This window comes from Haliotis cracherodii, unplaced genomic scaffold (genome assembly GCF_022045235.1).
Source record: "Haliotis cracherodii isolate W230 unplaced genomic scaffold, xgHalCrac1.p SCAF_1, whole genome shotgun sequence".
Taxonomy (NCBI): domain Eukaryota; kingdom Metazoa; phylum Mollusca; class Gastropoda; order Lepetellida; family Haliotidae; genus Haliotis; species Haliotis cracherodii.
Window position 1 is genome coordinate 41,270,702 of NW_027266264.1, and position 16,657 is coordinate 41,287,358.

A 16,657-nucleotide genomic window follows, 5' to 3' on the forward strand; every position below is an offset into this window, starting at 1 on the left:
AAAAGGATTACTCTCATAACATCCCCCTTTTCTTCCAAAAGTTAAGTAATATTAAAATACTGGTATATTGTGGCAGATAGGTTGAGAATAATGTACAGATTAGTTTCTTTAAAATATTCAAACTGCTTTGTAAAACATGTTAACTACGTAAAGTCTCTGTGGAATGTCTCTGAAGTTCCTATAGACAAAATACCATACTGAGAACAGAACAAAGAAATTAAAACACAATGCTCTTTTTGCGTTTGAAGTCAAAATGAAACAGTTCACAAATCGTGCTCATTCCTTGGCACAATTAGTAGGTAACAAAGTCGTTCAGTCTGGTTGGTGGTTTGACTGCTCTTGTCCTGGTGGTCTTGATGTTTTCCTTAGGAAGCTCTAGAGAGGCTGGTACTGGTGGCGATGAAGAAGGTGGTTTCACAACAGGCGATGTCTTGGTAGCAGTTGTCTTTTTCGCTGTTATGTGAGAATCTGGTTCAATCTTACTGGTAACTTCCGGCAACTGTTTTGGTGGTGTAGTTTCAGACATTGATCTAAGAAACTTGCGATTGCACTCTTTACCATCAATGTCAACAATGTATGACCTTGTCGACACTTGTCTGACGCAAGCCCTGTGACGCCATTTACCCGTTGTGTCGGAAGGCACTGGCTGAACACGTACTGGTTGACCAACTGTGAGTTCAGGTAGCTCCTTAGCATGACTGTCGTAATAGAGTTTAGCCTTTCTGTGCTTGAGGGCTTTCTTGGCACTGACACTGTCAACAAGCTCAGGTTTCAGAAGTTGTGTAGCAACTGGGTGAGATGTGCGTGTTCGCCGCGACATTATTCTTTGTACAGGACTACTGTCCATACCTTCAGTAGGGGTATTACGCCATTCCAGGATTGCCTTCCATGGGTCTTTGTCTTCTCTTTGTGACTTTTTGATCAGCTTCTTTGCAATCTTTACAGCTGATTCGGTGGACCATTATCCAACGGTATCTGGTATGCCATGTCTGCTAAACTGTGCCTTCATACACTCAACAACAGATGTGGAAGTTGTGTCTGTCAGCTTGTCAACTTCCGAGTAGTCTGAATGATAGTCAACTTGAACAAGATATTCCTCATTATGTAGAGTGAAAAGATCCACACCAATCTTACTCCACGGACGTTCAGGCACTTCATGTGACACTAAGGTTTCCTTTTGCTGTTTGGGCCTCATTTCAGAACACACTGTGCATTGACCAACATGGTCTTTAATGTCTACAGTCATGTTTGGCCAGTATACAACATCACGTGCCCTTCGGATGCATGCTTCGGCTCCAAGATGGCTTCCATGAAGGCGCTGAACCATTTCACTTTGCATTGCTGGCGGAATCACAATTCGTGATCCTTTGAAGAGAACACCATTCTGAACACTCAGTTCCTCTCGGAATGTCCAGTAGTCTCTGACACACACTGGAGTGTCCTCACGTTGTTCTGGCCAGCCGGCTAAGGTGGTGGACTTGAGAGTCTGGAGATTGACGTCTTCCTGAGTGGAAGTGAGGCTCGCGACAGGAAATCTGCAATGTACATCTCTGTGCCCTTCTTGTAGCGGACATCAAGGTGGTACTTTTGCTGACGTAGTATCGTTCTCTGTAGCCTTCTGGGAGAAGAGAAAAGAGATTTAATGAAGATAGTCTCAAGTGGCTTATGATCGGTTTGTACATTGATCAGCTCACGACCGTACACGTATTGATCAAAGCGTTCACAGCCGAACACCACAGCTAAGCATTCTTTTTCAATTAGTGCGTATCGCTGCTCTGTAGGAGTAAGTGATCTGGATGCGAAGCACACAGGTTGACCATTTTGAAGCAAGGTTGCACCTAGCCCTACTTCACTTGTATCTGCTTGTATAGTCACTTCTTCACGCACATCATAATATCTGAGCAAAGGAGTGTTAGTCACTAAAGTCTTGATGTGCTCAAATGTAGCCTCATGCTGTGTTTGCCAACACCACACTGCGTCATTGTCCAGGAGACGTCACAGTGGTTCACAGGCATCTGACAAACAAGGTAAGAATTTCGCCAGATAATTGATGAAACCAATGAAGTGTTGAACAGCTTTCTTGTCAGTTGGCTTGGGCATCTCTGTGATAGCGCACACTTTGTCAGGGTCAGGTTTGAGACCTTCTGCTGTAAGAAGATGACCAAGGTAAGGTATTGCTGACCTCCAAAGTCGTAGTTTTGTTTTGTTCAGGTTGATTGATCTGGCTCTTTGCAGTAGACCGATGAGATTTTGGTCATGATCTCGTGTGGCCTGTTCAATTGTGTCTCCACAGCCAAACACAAGAATGTCATCATGAATTACATATACACCAGGTTAACCTTCCAGAACTTCATGCTGACGTCTCTGATATTCTTCTGGAGCTGTTGCGATGCCAAAGGGCATTCGTAGCCACCTGTATCGTCCTAGAGGAGGTAGTTAGGTAGCAAAAATCCATCTTTGGCATGTCGAGAAGACTTTGGCTGTTCCAAGACGAGGAAGCACTTCATCAATTGTAGGAATCTGGTAGTGTTAACGTTTCAATGCCTTATTCAAGTCTTTTGGATCCAGGCATATGCGAATCTTGTTTGGCTTCTTCACAACAACCATACTGCTGATACAGTCAGTTCGTTGAGTCACTTTTGCCAACACACCTTTGTCAACAAGTTCATTGATTTTTTTCTTCACTTCACTTTTCATAGCGACGGCCATTCGACGAGGTTGATGCTGTACAGGTTTAACTGTTGGATCTACATCAAGATGGTAGGTTCCTGGCAAGCAGCCCAGTCCTTGAAACACATCACCATACTAGGTCAGAGGAGTAGCTTCACTGCTCACACTATGAATGCTGTCATCAACTGTGACTGTCATCAATCCTAAAGACTCACAAGTTTCAGCTGATAGCAGTGGCTTCTGCGCACCCTCAAGGACTTGAAATTCCAGCACATGAATCTTGCCTTTTACCTTGCAATGAAGTGACACTTTACCAAGAGGTTTCATCGATGAACCATTAAATAGCTTGAGCTTTGTGTTGCTCTCTTCGATTACAGGGTTTCCATCTTGAGCAATGTAGCTCAAATCTTTGTAGCTGACAAGATTACATGTGGAACCTGAATCTAGTTGACATTTAATGTCTTGAATCCACTTGGACCCTGGATAGTGTAAGTTCAGAGAGACAAACCACTGTTTGCCCTTGGATTTCACTGAGCCAACAAAGTGTTCATTGTAGAACACAGCCTCATCAGAACTCTCTTCACTGTCCTGATACTCCGAATCATCTGTGTCAACGTACCGCACAGTCTCTCGTTTTCTGAACTTACACACACTGGCAATGTGGTGTAATTTCTTACAGTTAGAACACTGTTTATCATAGGCAGGACACTTGGTTCTGTCTTTCTCGTGTTCCTTTGCACAGTATTTACACTCGATCAGGTCCATTTTCATTTTAGGCTCAGCAGACCTTGACACCTTGTGTGACTTGCTGCGTTTGTCAAATTTGCTGTGTTTTCTATGATTTAAGGCATTGACTGTTTCTTCTTTATTTGTAGTATGCAATGTACTCTGCATGGCTTGTAACTATCTTTTAGAAACTTCACTGGCTCTACATGTGTCTATAGCATGTTTCAAATCTAATCCAGATTCACAAAGCATTCTGGCTCTAGCACCACTATCTTTAGTACCCAGAACAATTCTATCTCTCACAAGATCATCACGTAATTGTCCGAAATCACATGTTGATGCAAGGTGTCTTAACCTAGTCACATACTGATCAATAGTTTCTGACTGTTCCTGATCTGCAGTGTTGAACACATAGCGTTCATAAATCACATTTCTAGCTGGCTTAAAATGTGCCTGTAAGCTGTCTAAAATGGCTTTAGCTCTCTTTCTATCTTCTTCAGACATATCAAGATGTTGATAAACTTTAAAGCATTCCTAGCCCATAACTGACAATAAAGTTGCCACGTTAATTTCATCACTTTTCTCTGTCAACTCTGTAGCGACAATGTAATTGTCCCATTGAGATCGGAAAAAATGTCCAGTTTCCACATAAATCACCCTTAAATTCCATAGGAGCGGGCACAGGGAAATGACTGGCTGCCATAGTGTCTCAAACGTACACTTTAAACTTTGAATTCAAGTTTAGGACTTGTTTAGCGTGGAGCATTCAAAACATCAATGTTTTATAACTTTTAAACCACGTGACTCGTGAGTATGAATGACGAAGTCTAACTGTTCAACTGACGAGTGCTTCTAAGTTTTTCTTCAATGCAACTGGCCCTCAACAGGCTTATTATTGATAAATGTTACACTCACGAGTCAGTAAAGTCATTGACAATGGAGTTTCCACCCGAAATTAGCGTTTTGTTTCCGCAAAAATCGCTCCACATCTGACACCATGTTAGTATACTATGTTAATGATGTTGAACGCATCAGGGTTACATACAAAAGTAAGAATGTGTGCAGTTATGACGGAAAAGGATTACTCTCGTAACACTCGGGATGTACCCTGTATCATGGAACTGTTCTGGGTGAACAATACCTTCCAAATGACGTGCTGGTTTTCTTGGGGAATTAGTCAGAAAAGAGCCAGAGTCACAGGAGACTAATTACAATTTTATTTACAAGAACATTTAACAATTTACAAGATACTTAGATAATAACTGAGGGTGCCACAGAGAGTCGGTACACACTCTGGGCTGTGGGAGAGAGGTCTGCTTGGTAAGAGAGTCAAACCCCTTCTCTGCTAGAACTTGGCTACAGTATGTATTTAATGAAAGTTTGAACAATAGAAAGGAATGTGATTGGTTGATACACAATTGGTTGTGTCCTAAGCTAAATGGATGGCTAGACAGAGGGGAATACTAAATCCTGTTTATCCTGTTGGACTGGCACTAATCTTGTTGACATATTTACTGGATGCTTTGAAAGAGATTAGGGTGTCACTATAGATGAGCTTGTGTGGGAGCTAATCCTTAATGCCCTATAGACGAGCTTGTATGGGGGCTAATCCTTAATGCACTATAGACGAGCTTGTATGGGGGCTAATCCTTAATGAGTCTTAATTGAAGTAATGTTATTCTAATATACCCCGGTAGGTGATGACAGATATACTTAAATAAATATCCTTTGTCTGGGAGATGGGATCTTGATACCTTAGGCTAGCAACCATCTAAAAAGCTATAACTGAAACTACTGATATTTTATATATGCATTTTACCTGATGATAATTATTACTTGCTAAACTATAATTATATGTAATGGTGTATAAATATTACACCATGATAACTCATAAAAGCACTTGATGTAGATCTAATTATTATAAGATAACTTAGTATAAATGTTGTACCATGATAACTTCCCCTCCGTCTGAAAAAGCTTGGACCCCAAACGTGTAAAAATTAAAATAATTATGGCTTAGATAGACAATGTATTAAGTTAAACTGGTAGTATAGTAAATAACAATTATTATAGCTTCTCTTTGATATAAGGAAACATGATATAAAAAATGCTGTCATCAGGGAATCTGGATGTGGAGCTGGCTTGTCTTGGCACTCTGTACTGGTGGTTTTATGGGTGATGTAGGAGGCCTTGAGTTCCACATCCTGGATTGGGGTTGTAAGATAGTAGGCTGTGTCCATGGAGGTTTTACATGGAAACAAAGAAAAGAGAGTTAGCATGTTCAAATAATATGTCATATATAAATACTTCCTCAGTTTGTCTGTATTAACTAGAAAATAAAACAAATATGATAATTATGATGTAAAAGATCAGTACATAATTATTACTAAACGGTGTCATGACCAGGAAGAATGTATTGGCGGCAAATTACAAAAGTATGTCATGAAAAAATTAGTAATATCCTTATACTTTTGGATTCAGTCATTAGACGCATTATATATACATATATGTGCATTTGCATATAACAAGTGCATTGATTTATTATATTAATACGGTATACAAAAGGTGTTAGAACTTATGTATATTCTTTTTAGAATTATTTGTTAGTTTTCGTAACTATTTGGTTTGCCTTTTCTTTGATTTCGGTTCAATGCGATAGGGTTTGGTTTATTTTGCTTCGGTACGGTTTGCTTCGCTTCGGTACGGTTTCGGTTCGATTTGCAGTATGGTTTGCTTCGCTTCGGTACGGTTTCGGTTCGATTTGCAGTATGGTTTGCTTCGCTTCGGTACGGTTTCGGTTCGATTTGCAGTATGGTTTGCTTCGCTTCGGTACGGTTTCGGTTCGATTCGCAGTATGGTTTGCTTTGCTTCGGTACGGTTTCGGTTCGATTCGCAGTATGGTTTCGGTTTGATTTGCAGTATGTCATTTCACTTCGCTTTTGAGAATGGTTGATCAGGTCAATGCTCAAAATTTGTTGTGATACAAATAACTCAGATGATCAGGCTGATGCCATTTGTTCTCAACTGGCGACCCATAGTGAAAAGACTGGACACAAGAAAACATAACAAGATACAGCTAATAGCTGTTTCGTGATTTGCACCGTTTATTCAGGAGATTTTGTATTTTGATCAAGAATATGTTCAATTGGCAGCTGTCGGTATATATGGCGAGTTGATCCTGGTATTGTGCATGGGGACTAATGTCGGTGATTGAAATACGGTAGTAAAAGGTGTTGATATTTCCAAAGTCTTTATGTGGAAAAATAACCCTTTTGGATTTATAAATTGGTTCTTCCTCTGGATCATATCGAGGATTATTTTCTAGACAGGACCAATTACGGAGATCATGCCAGCTATCATCAAGGTAGCGCTGTATGAGGTGGGGAGGAACACTTTCAAAATAGCGTGTGTGGTAATAATCAAGATCTTTAAATGAGACCTTGACAAAGCAGTCTCCTTGAATAATTTCAATGCCCATAACTCTTTCTATTTCATGATCTACTTTTCGTAGGTGTTTTGGAAAAAACGGATATGGTTTGACGTCTAATTCTATGCATGGTTTGGTGTTGTCTTGTTCGACATTTCCTGGCATTGTATTCCCTGACAGAACATTGACTGATTTATTGTCTGAATCCTTTTGGTCGAAAAACTTATGATTCTTCAGTGGACGTTTTCGTCGTTTTCCCGACATACTTCTTTTGAGGTGAAATTCTCTCCGAATGGAGTCTGGAATGCTGCTGCCATACTCCCATGTGTTTCCTCTTTCTGGATCCTTCCATTTTACTCTGTAGTAGATTTTGCCATTTGCTCTCTTGGAACTTACAATTGAGTGGATGTCCTCCGGATTGAAGACCTGAGGGATATCCTTGGTTTGATTACCTGATGTTGGACTTGGAGGTTGTACCTGGCTGTCGTCGGGTTGTTTTCTGGATTTGGGCTGGTGATGCTTACTATTCACTCTTCTTTTCCCTTTGTTTACCTTTTCATTTACCTTGGTTGGAGCACTAGGACCTGGTGTGGCATGATTTTCCTTCATTGTTGCCGTGGGACTGGTAGGTTTTTCTGTTGTACTTGAAGCAGGGTTTTTCTTCTTTGTTGGGGTCTTTTGCTTTGGACTCTTGTTGCTGGAAGTACCTGCCTTTGTTTTGGAATTGACCTTCTTACCTTTCTGTTGTGGAGGTGATTGATCAGTAGCCTGGTAAGTTGAACTTCTTGATGGGGAATTGTTGCTGTCAGGCTGTGAATCACTGACTGGTTCCTCATTGTCATCCATGACTCCTGAATCTATGTTACTAGTGTCATTGAGGTATGGTTCTGGAGGATACTGTGGACGATCAGCAGGATCAAAATATAACTTCAGACAGTTGGCATGGACCAGTGGTTTGTGTATTTTGTCGTCAGAACTTCGGCGCAGTTTGTAGGTATAATTTGGACCTGTATGGATGATATAATAGCTACCATACCACTTTTTGGTTAATTTGTTGGAAAGGCCTTTTTCAACTTTTTGACAGTAAAGCCAAACTCTTTGACCTGGGGCGAATTCTGGTTCTTTAGCCTTTCTATTATATTGTTCTGAATACACCTCCTTAGCCCGAGCAGTGTTTTCAGCTGCGATTGTTCTAGTGATTTCAAGCTCCTCAAGCAAATTGGAAAGATAACTTTTGTTATTGTGGCCTAAATTTTCTTTTGGAATTAATGCTACATCTTGTGGAGCTCTCATTTCAAGGCCGAAAAGCATAACACATGGGGATTTTTGAGTTGATGAATTTGGAGCCATCCGATAGGCCATCATGATGCCAGGAATGAAACGGGGCCAATCATTTTGAGACTTGTTACAATAGGCTCTTAGTGATTGATTGATGTAAGAGTTGAGCCTTTCTACACAGCTGTTTGTTTGAGGATGGTATGGGCTGGTATGGGTAAATTTAATTAAAGTTCACAAATTGCTTTGATAAGTTTGGACATGAAGTTCTGACCTCTGTCTGAAATTAAGGTCCTTGGTGCGCCATACCGACAAAATATTTCTCTGACGAGAACATCTGCTACTTCTTTGGCTTCTTGGGTCCGAAGTGGAAAGGCTTCACACCATCTAGATGATGCATCTGTGATGACCAAAATGTACTTGTACTTATCTGGTGTTGTTGGCAGGGGACCGAGAATGTCAACGTGCCATCGGGTGAAGACCTCTTCTACAGGTAGTGGACGAAGTGGTGCCTTCTTACCATGGTAGTGCCGCTTGGTCTGTTGACATACCTCACATGTCTGGACATAAGTAGCAATCTCGCTGTACATTTTGGGCCAGTAGTACTTAGGTCTCATGGTGTTGTGCATCCTTTCTTTCCCATGGTGCCAGCTGTTTAATGAACTTGTCTGCATGGCCTTTCTGTCTTTGTGGAACAAATCTGTATAGGATGCCTTCATCAATTTCAAAAGTATTGGCTTCAATAAGAATCTTTTGACGATCCTTTTCATTTTGTGGAAGGACATCATCCTCTTTGTAGTCAAAGATTTGGATGAAATCTGGACAAATCCTTTGTAGGTGACGTAAATTTGGATGTTCTTTTATACTTACTTCAACCAATGCGTCTTGGGTAACATCAGCATTTGTAGCATGTAATGCTGCGACAACAAGAACTGGTACTGACTGATAATCCTCTTCATATTCAAAGGTGACTGACCAATGTGTTGTCTGTGTGTCTGATTCTAAGTGATTGACAATAGGTGTGCAAATATCCTCAGTCTGAGTTGTCTGTGTGACTTGTGTGGATGAATGGGTGTTTGGCAAGATTGTGGTACTGCTAGTTGATTTGCTTTGCTGAGTTGAAGTTACTGAGAAGACTGTTTTCTCAGCATCTTCTTCTGTCTGATCATTACAGTTAATATTTTCCTCATATTCCCTACGTGAGAGAGCATCGGCATTCCCATTGGCTTTGCCGCTGCGGTGAACAATGTCAAAAGTGTAGGTAGAAAGTTCCAAAGACCATCGCCCTAACCTACCTGTGGCATCCTTGATGGATTTCAGCCATTTCAATGCTATATGATCAGTGTAGACTGTGAATTTGGAATTTGCAAGGTATGGACGAAAGGATCTAATGGCTTCAACTAGAGCTAAGCCTTCCTTTTCTGTAATACTCCAGTTCTTTTCGCTGCCATGAAGAGCTCTACCACCAAAAGCTATTGGATGTTCATTATTTTTCTCGTCTTTTTGACTCAAAACAAAACCTATGCTCATATCACTGGCATCAGTTGCAAGAAGAAATTCTTTGTCAAAATTTGGATACGCCAGAACAGGTGTATTACTCATAGCATGTTTGAGGGTGTTGAATGCCTGATCACACTCAAGTGACCATTGGAACTTTGGTTTCTTTCCTACTTCTGCCTCTGAATGCTTCTTTAGCAAGGCATTCAGTGGAAGCGCTATGTGAGCGTAATTTTTCACATACTTCCTGTAGAAGTTCGTGAGACCTAAGAAGGAGCGGATCTGCTTTTGTGATTTGGGCACTGGAAAGGTTCTTATTGCTTCAATCTTTTTGTCATCAACTTGAACACCTCCACATGATAAAACATGACCCAGAAAAGAAACTTTGTCCGTTGCAAAATTGCATTTGGATGGCTTTAGTGTCAATTTTGCCTGTTTCAGATAGTAAAATACTTGCTCCAAATGTTGGAGATGCTCTTCAAAGTTTTTGCTGTAAATTATCAAATCATCAATGTAGATCAGCGCAACCTTAAAAAGCAATTTTCTTAGCACTTTGCTCATGAGCTGTTGAAAACAAAGTGGAGAATTTGTCAAACCTTAGGGCAAACGTTTGAATTGATAAAGGCCTTGATGGGTGACGAAAGCAGTTTTATGCTTTGAATCTTCATGTAATGGCACTTGGAAGAAGCCATTAGCAAGGTCTAAAGTTGAGAAGATCTTAGCTTGTGCATTGGCGATGTTATCAACAACATCATCAAAAACAGGAAGAGGCCATGACATTGGTAAAGTGACAGAATTCAACTTTCTGTAGTCACTAACAAATCTATATGAGCCATCGCGTTTCTTGACTAGGATAATGGGAGCTGAATACATAGAAGTAGACTCCTCGATTAAATCATACTTCAGAAAATCATCTATAAGTTCTTCAGTGACTTTTTGGAGATGAGGAGATTGGCGATATGGTCTACACTTAACGGGTGGGTGGTCGCCAGTGTCAATGATATGTTGGTGCATGTCAGTCTTTCCTAAATCTGCAAGACCCGTTGAAAACATGTTTCTATTTTGTCCCAAAAATCTAAGTAGTCTGTGTCGTTGGTCTGGAGTCAGTTGTGTATTGGTCAAATCAAATCCTAATTCTTGTGCAATTTTAACATAATCCCTGGTGTCATTGTCTCTCTTCTCATTGTCGGTGTTAACGGTACTGATGAATGGTTGGTCAGAGCCGATTTCAAAAACAGAGTCTTTGTCAATGTAACTAAATTTGCCTACAACTGTACCCCTGTCAAGAACTTTTTCTTCTTGGGAGGGATTCATAAGCCTAAAGGTAGCAGTTTTGCTTTTCACTTTGGAAAGAGTTCTACCACCTGCTACTTCAGAATGAGCAGTGAGGGAAGCAATGGGTTCAATCAGGATGAGGGAATCCTCTTTGACCTCTGATAGTCTAACCTTGAAATGAATTTCACTCTGAGGGGGGATGTAAATCTGATCTATTGTTTTTGCTAATCCACTAATCTCTTGCACTGAATTGGCTATGAAATTGATATATTGCCTATCTGAGGTGCTGTTGTTAAGTATCAAGGAATGACAGCTATAATCTAAGACTGCATCATTGTCATCAAGGAAGTTCTCACCTAGTATCACTGCTTCTGGTAGTGTAGGCAGAACATAGAATCTTTGAGAAAATTCCTGATCCTCAATGACAAAATCTAACACAACTGAACCTAACACTTTATGCAATTCGCCGCCAACACCTTTAACCTGTGGAAAGGGTGAGTTTCCAAGAGTAAGGTTTTCAAAAGCTGTGCTCAGAAAAGCAGACGAAATACAAGAAATGGATGCCCCTGTATCTACTAAACAATTTGTTGTTTTTGTGCCAAATTTTGCCTGAATTACACTTTTGGCAAGGGGCGTAACTAAAGACACTGTTGGAATTTCACTTTCAAAGTTACTTTCCATACCAGACTCCATATTTGCCATGACACCTATTAGTATGTACCGTACTAAATTAAAGAAAGACAAGTAATCAACAATGTAGTACTTACAATATTTGAAGACTTTTTCTTCCTTTGTTGGTGTCTTTGCAGGAGTTGGTTGTCTTTAATCCAGTGTTGAGGTCAGAGGTAGATGCAGCTTGCTTGTTATTCCATCAGATGATCACGGTTGGACATGTCCTCCAATGGGTTCTTGTAGCTGGTTGTAGTTAGTTCCTGGACTCTGTGGTTCCGAAAACGATGATTTTCGCCAAATTATCATGGAACTGTTCTGGGTGAACAATACCTTCCAAATGACGTGCTGGTTTTCTTGGGGAATTAGTCAGCAAAGAGCCAGAGTCACAGGAGACTAATCACAATTTTATTTACAAGAACAATTAACAATTTACAATATACTTAGATAATAACTGAGGGTGCCACAGAGAGTCGGTACACACTCTGGGCTGTGGGAGAGAGGTCTGCTTGGTAAGAGAGTCAAACCCCTTCTCTGCTAGAACTTGGCTACAGTATGTATTTAATGAAAGTTTGAACAATAGAAAGGAATGTGATTGGTTGATACACAATTGGTTGTGTCCTAAGCTAAATGGATGGCTAGACAGAGGGGAATACTAAATCCTGTTTATCCTGTTGGACTGGCACTAATCTTGTTGACATATTTACTGGATGCTTTGAAAGAGATTAGGGTGTCACTATAGATGAGCTTGTGTGGGAGCTAATCCTTAATGCCCTATAGACGAGCTTGTATGGGGGCTAATCCTTAATGCACTATAGACGAGCTTGTATGGGGGCTAATCCTTAATGAGTCTTAATTGAAGTAATGTTATTCTAATATACCCCGGTAGGTGATGACAGATATACTTAAATAAATATCCTTTGTCTGGGAGATGGGATCTTGATACCTTAGGCTAGCAACCATCTAAAAAGCTATAACTGAAACTACTGATATTTTATATATGCATTTTACCTGATGATAATTATTACTTGCTAAACTATAATTATATGTAATGGTGTATAAATATTACACCATGATAACTCATAAAAGCACTTGATGTAGATCTAATTATTATAAGATAACTTAGTATAAATGTTGTACCATGATACCTGTATTAAACTCGGACCCTTCTCACTTATTACATTGTGTGTACTATTACCAAAACAAATATGTCAATTATGCATGTAACTGTTGCTGGAAGACTATGGTGACGTCACCCCTTTATACACAACTTGTAGTGGTTATGTGCTGGAAATGACAATGTTATGAAAATAGAGTTCAGACTAGGGTGAGGACATCCTCAAGGATGTAAACTAAAAAAAGTGGACTTTTGCGAGGTCAATTAAACTTTGTTTGTTTGTTTGTTGTTTAACGCAGCACTTAGCAATATACCAGCAATATGACCGCAGTCTGTAAATAATTGAGTAAAGACCAGACAATCCAGTGATTGATATCATGAGCATTGATCTACGCAATTGGGATACGATGGCATACATCAACCAAGTATTGCCAAAGCCATCTGATTTGTCCTCCATAGAACTTTGACTGGAATTATTTGTTTTGTGTGTTTGTTTGTTGTTTAACGTCGCACCTAGCAATATTCCAGGTATATGACGGCGGTCTGTGAATAATTGAGTCTGTACAAGACAATCCAGTGATTGACATCATGAGCATCGATCCACACAAATTGGGATATAATCACATGCATCAACCAAATCAGCAAGCATGACTGATCCTGTTAGTCTTCATTGCACCGCCTATGCCTCACCTGTATCAACACAAATGGTTGTCACATTTAATATTGACTTTGTTAATTGAGTTTTCTTAAGGCGTTTCTCCTGTTACTAGGTATGATTTTGTCAATGAATTTGTTATTGTAAAATATTGATCAGACAAATGACCAAATATTATGTTGCTTTTCTTAGTAACATAGCATTTACACCAATTTATATGAAGCAGGGTTACTTATTTTCAATAGTATATATCATCCTTAGTATTAAGGCAATGATATATTAAGTTTTCAGTGATCTTCACATAAGGTCAAGGTCACTGAAATGGTCATTCAGAAGGTAGTTCTGCTTCTTTGTGTGCTGAGCCAGCATGTTAAAGCTAGCACCATGATTCTAAACAGAAATATTTAAGCATGTGATTCACTGAACTTAAGTTAATAGTGCATTTTACTTTCATATTAGGGTAGAGGCATAGGACCTTTTGTTAAAATTGAACTTCATTTGGGATGTGTTTTTACAAACAAAACATGATGCACGAGACTCCCAAGTGATGTCATTAGAGAGGAATTGCATATTGTTTTTTAACCTAAGTAATATCATTAGACCTGAAATTCCTTTAGTTTCACCAATTGAACTAGTGGCAAGGTACTTTTATCTGGTAAGGCTAGCATGTATTTTGCCAAAGCGAAGGTAATGGTATCAGACTCAATATATGTATGTAATGATGTTGGTGGAAAGAGCTGCTTCTGTTTTGCTGTTGTTTGTTGTCTCACCCAGCCATGTTCAAGCAATAAGATGGTGGCTTGTACATAATGGAGTCTTGACCACACAATCTTTTTATTTATTTTGTGAACCATAAGGGTTTGACAACATGCTATCAACCAGTTAGCGAGCCTGACCAGTAACCACCAATCTATTTGCTTGCCTCTTATCTCCAGCACAATTGCTTGGCACCATTTCTCTATTTTGTTTGTTTCAGATCCAGAGTTTGTAACTGCCTTCAAGGAACACCACATTGACCATGTCATACGGAGGCTTCTAACATCAAGTCACTCTCCTGCCATTATAGACCTGGCTCAAGCAGTCCAGGACAGACTTCTAGGGGCACATCAAGAGCATGTGTCAGATACACCAAAGTGACCAGCATGTGTCAGATACACCAAAGTGACCAGCATGTGTCAGATACACCATAGTGACCAGCATGTGTCACATACACCCTACAGACCAGCATGTGTCACATACGCCCTACAGACCAGCATGTGTCACATACGCCATACAGACCGGCATTTGTCACATACACCCTACAGACCAGCATGTGTCAGATACACCCTACAGACCAGCATGTGCCACATACACCATACAGACCGGCATGTGTCACATACACCCTACAGACCAGCATGTGTCAGATACACCATAGAGACCAGCATGTGTCTCATACACCCTACAGACCAGCATGTGTCACATACACCCTACAGACCAGCATGTGTCAGATACAACCTACAGACCAGCATGTGTCACATACACCATACAGACCAGCATGTGTCAGAAACACCATAGAGACCAGCATGTGTCACATACACCCTACAGACCAGCATGTGTCAGATACACCATACAGACCAGGATGTGTCAGATACACCATAGAGACCAGCATGTGTCACATACACCCTACAGACCAGCATGTGTCAGATACACCCTACAGATCAGCATGTGCCACATACACCATACAGACCAGCATGTGTCAGATACACCCTACAGACCAGCATGTGTCAGATACAACCTACAGACCAGCATGTGTCACATACACCATACAGACCAGCATGTGTCAGATACACCATAGAGACCAGCATGTGTCACATACACCATACAGACCAGCATGTGTCAGATACACCATAGAGACCAGCATGTGTCACATACACCCTACAGACCAGCATGTGCCACATACACCCTACAGACCAGCATGTGCCACATACACCATACAGACCAGCATGTGCCACATACACCCTACAGACCAGCATGTGTCAGATACACCATAGAGACCAGCATGTGTCACATACACCCTACAGATCAGCATGTGTCAGATACACCCTACAGATCAGCATGTGCCACATACACCCTACAGACCAGCATGTGTCAGATACAACCTACAGACCAGCATGTGTCACATACACCCTACAGATCAGCATGTGTCAGATACACCCTACAGACCAGCATGTGTCAGATACACCCTACAGACCAGCATGTGTCACATACACCCTACAGATCAGCATGTGTCAGATACACCCTACAGACCAGCATGTGTCAGATACACCATACAGACCAGGATGTGTCAGATACAACCTACAGACCAGCATGTGTCACATACACCATACAGACCAGCATGTGTCAGATACACCCTACAGACCAGGATGTGTCAGATACACCCTACAGACCAGCATGTGTCAGATACAACCTACAGACCAGCATGTGTCACATACACCCTACAGATCAGCATGTGTCAGATACACCCTACAGACCAGCATGTGTCAGATACACCCTACAGATCAGCATGTGCCACATACACCATACAGACCAGCATGTGTCACATACACCCTACAGACCAGCATGTGTCAGATACAACCTACAGACCAGCATGTGTCACATACACCATACAGACCAGCATGTGTCAGATACACAATAGAGACCAGCATGTGTCACATACACCATACAGACCAGCATGTGTCAGATACACCATACAGACCAGCATGTGTGGGATCACAATATGACCAGCATGTGTCACATACACCCTACAGACCAGCATGTGTCACATACACCCTACAGACCAGCATGTGTCAGATACACCATAGTGACCAGCATGTGTCAGATACACCATAGAGACCAGCATGTGTCACATACACCCTACAGACCAGCATGTGTCAGATACACCATAGAGATCAGCATGTGTCACATACACCCTACAGACCAGCATGTGTCAGATACAACCTACAGACCAGCATGTGTCACATACACCATACAGACCAGCATGTGTCAGATACACAATAGAGACCAGCATGTGTCACATACACCATACAGACCAGCATGTGTCAGATACACCATACAGACCAGCATGTGTCGGATCACAATATGACCAGCATGTGTCACATACACCCTACAGACCAGCATGTGTCACATACACCCTACAGACCAGCATGTGTCAGATACACCATAGTGACCAGCATGTGTCACATACACCATAGTGACCAGCATGTGTCACATACACCCCACAGACCAGCATGTGTCACATACACCCTACAGGCCAGCATGTGTCAGAGACACCTTAGAGACCAGCATGTGTCACATACACCCTACAGAC

At 41.0% G+C, this 16,657-nt stretch overlaps 1 protein-coding gene across 3 annotated transcripts in view; it reads left to right on the forward strand.

Moving 5' to 3' along the window:
* LOC139477956 (uncharacterized) overlaps positions 1–16,065 on the forward strand; it is a 405,897-nt gene extending 389,832 nt beyond the window's left edge. For all 3 annotated transcript variants that reach the window (XM_071260404.1, XM_071260406.1, XM_071260405.1), the window contains one exon: positions 14,288–16,065. In XM_071260404.1, the coding sequence (XP_071116505.1) occupies positions 14,288–14,448 (161 nt within the window). In that variant the 3' untranslated portion in view covers positions 14,449–16,065. The remainder of the gene's footprint in view (positions 1–14,287) is intronic.
* Positions 16,066–16,657: the final 592 nt, after the last annotated feature.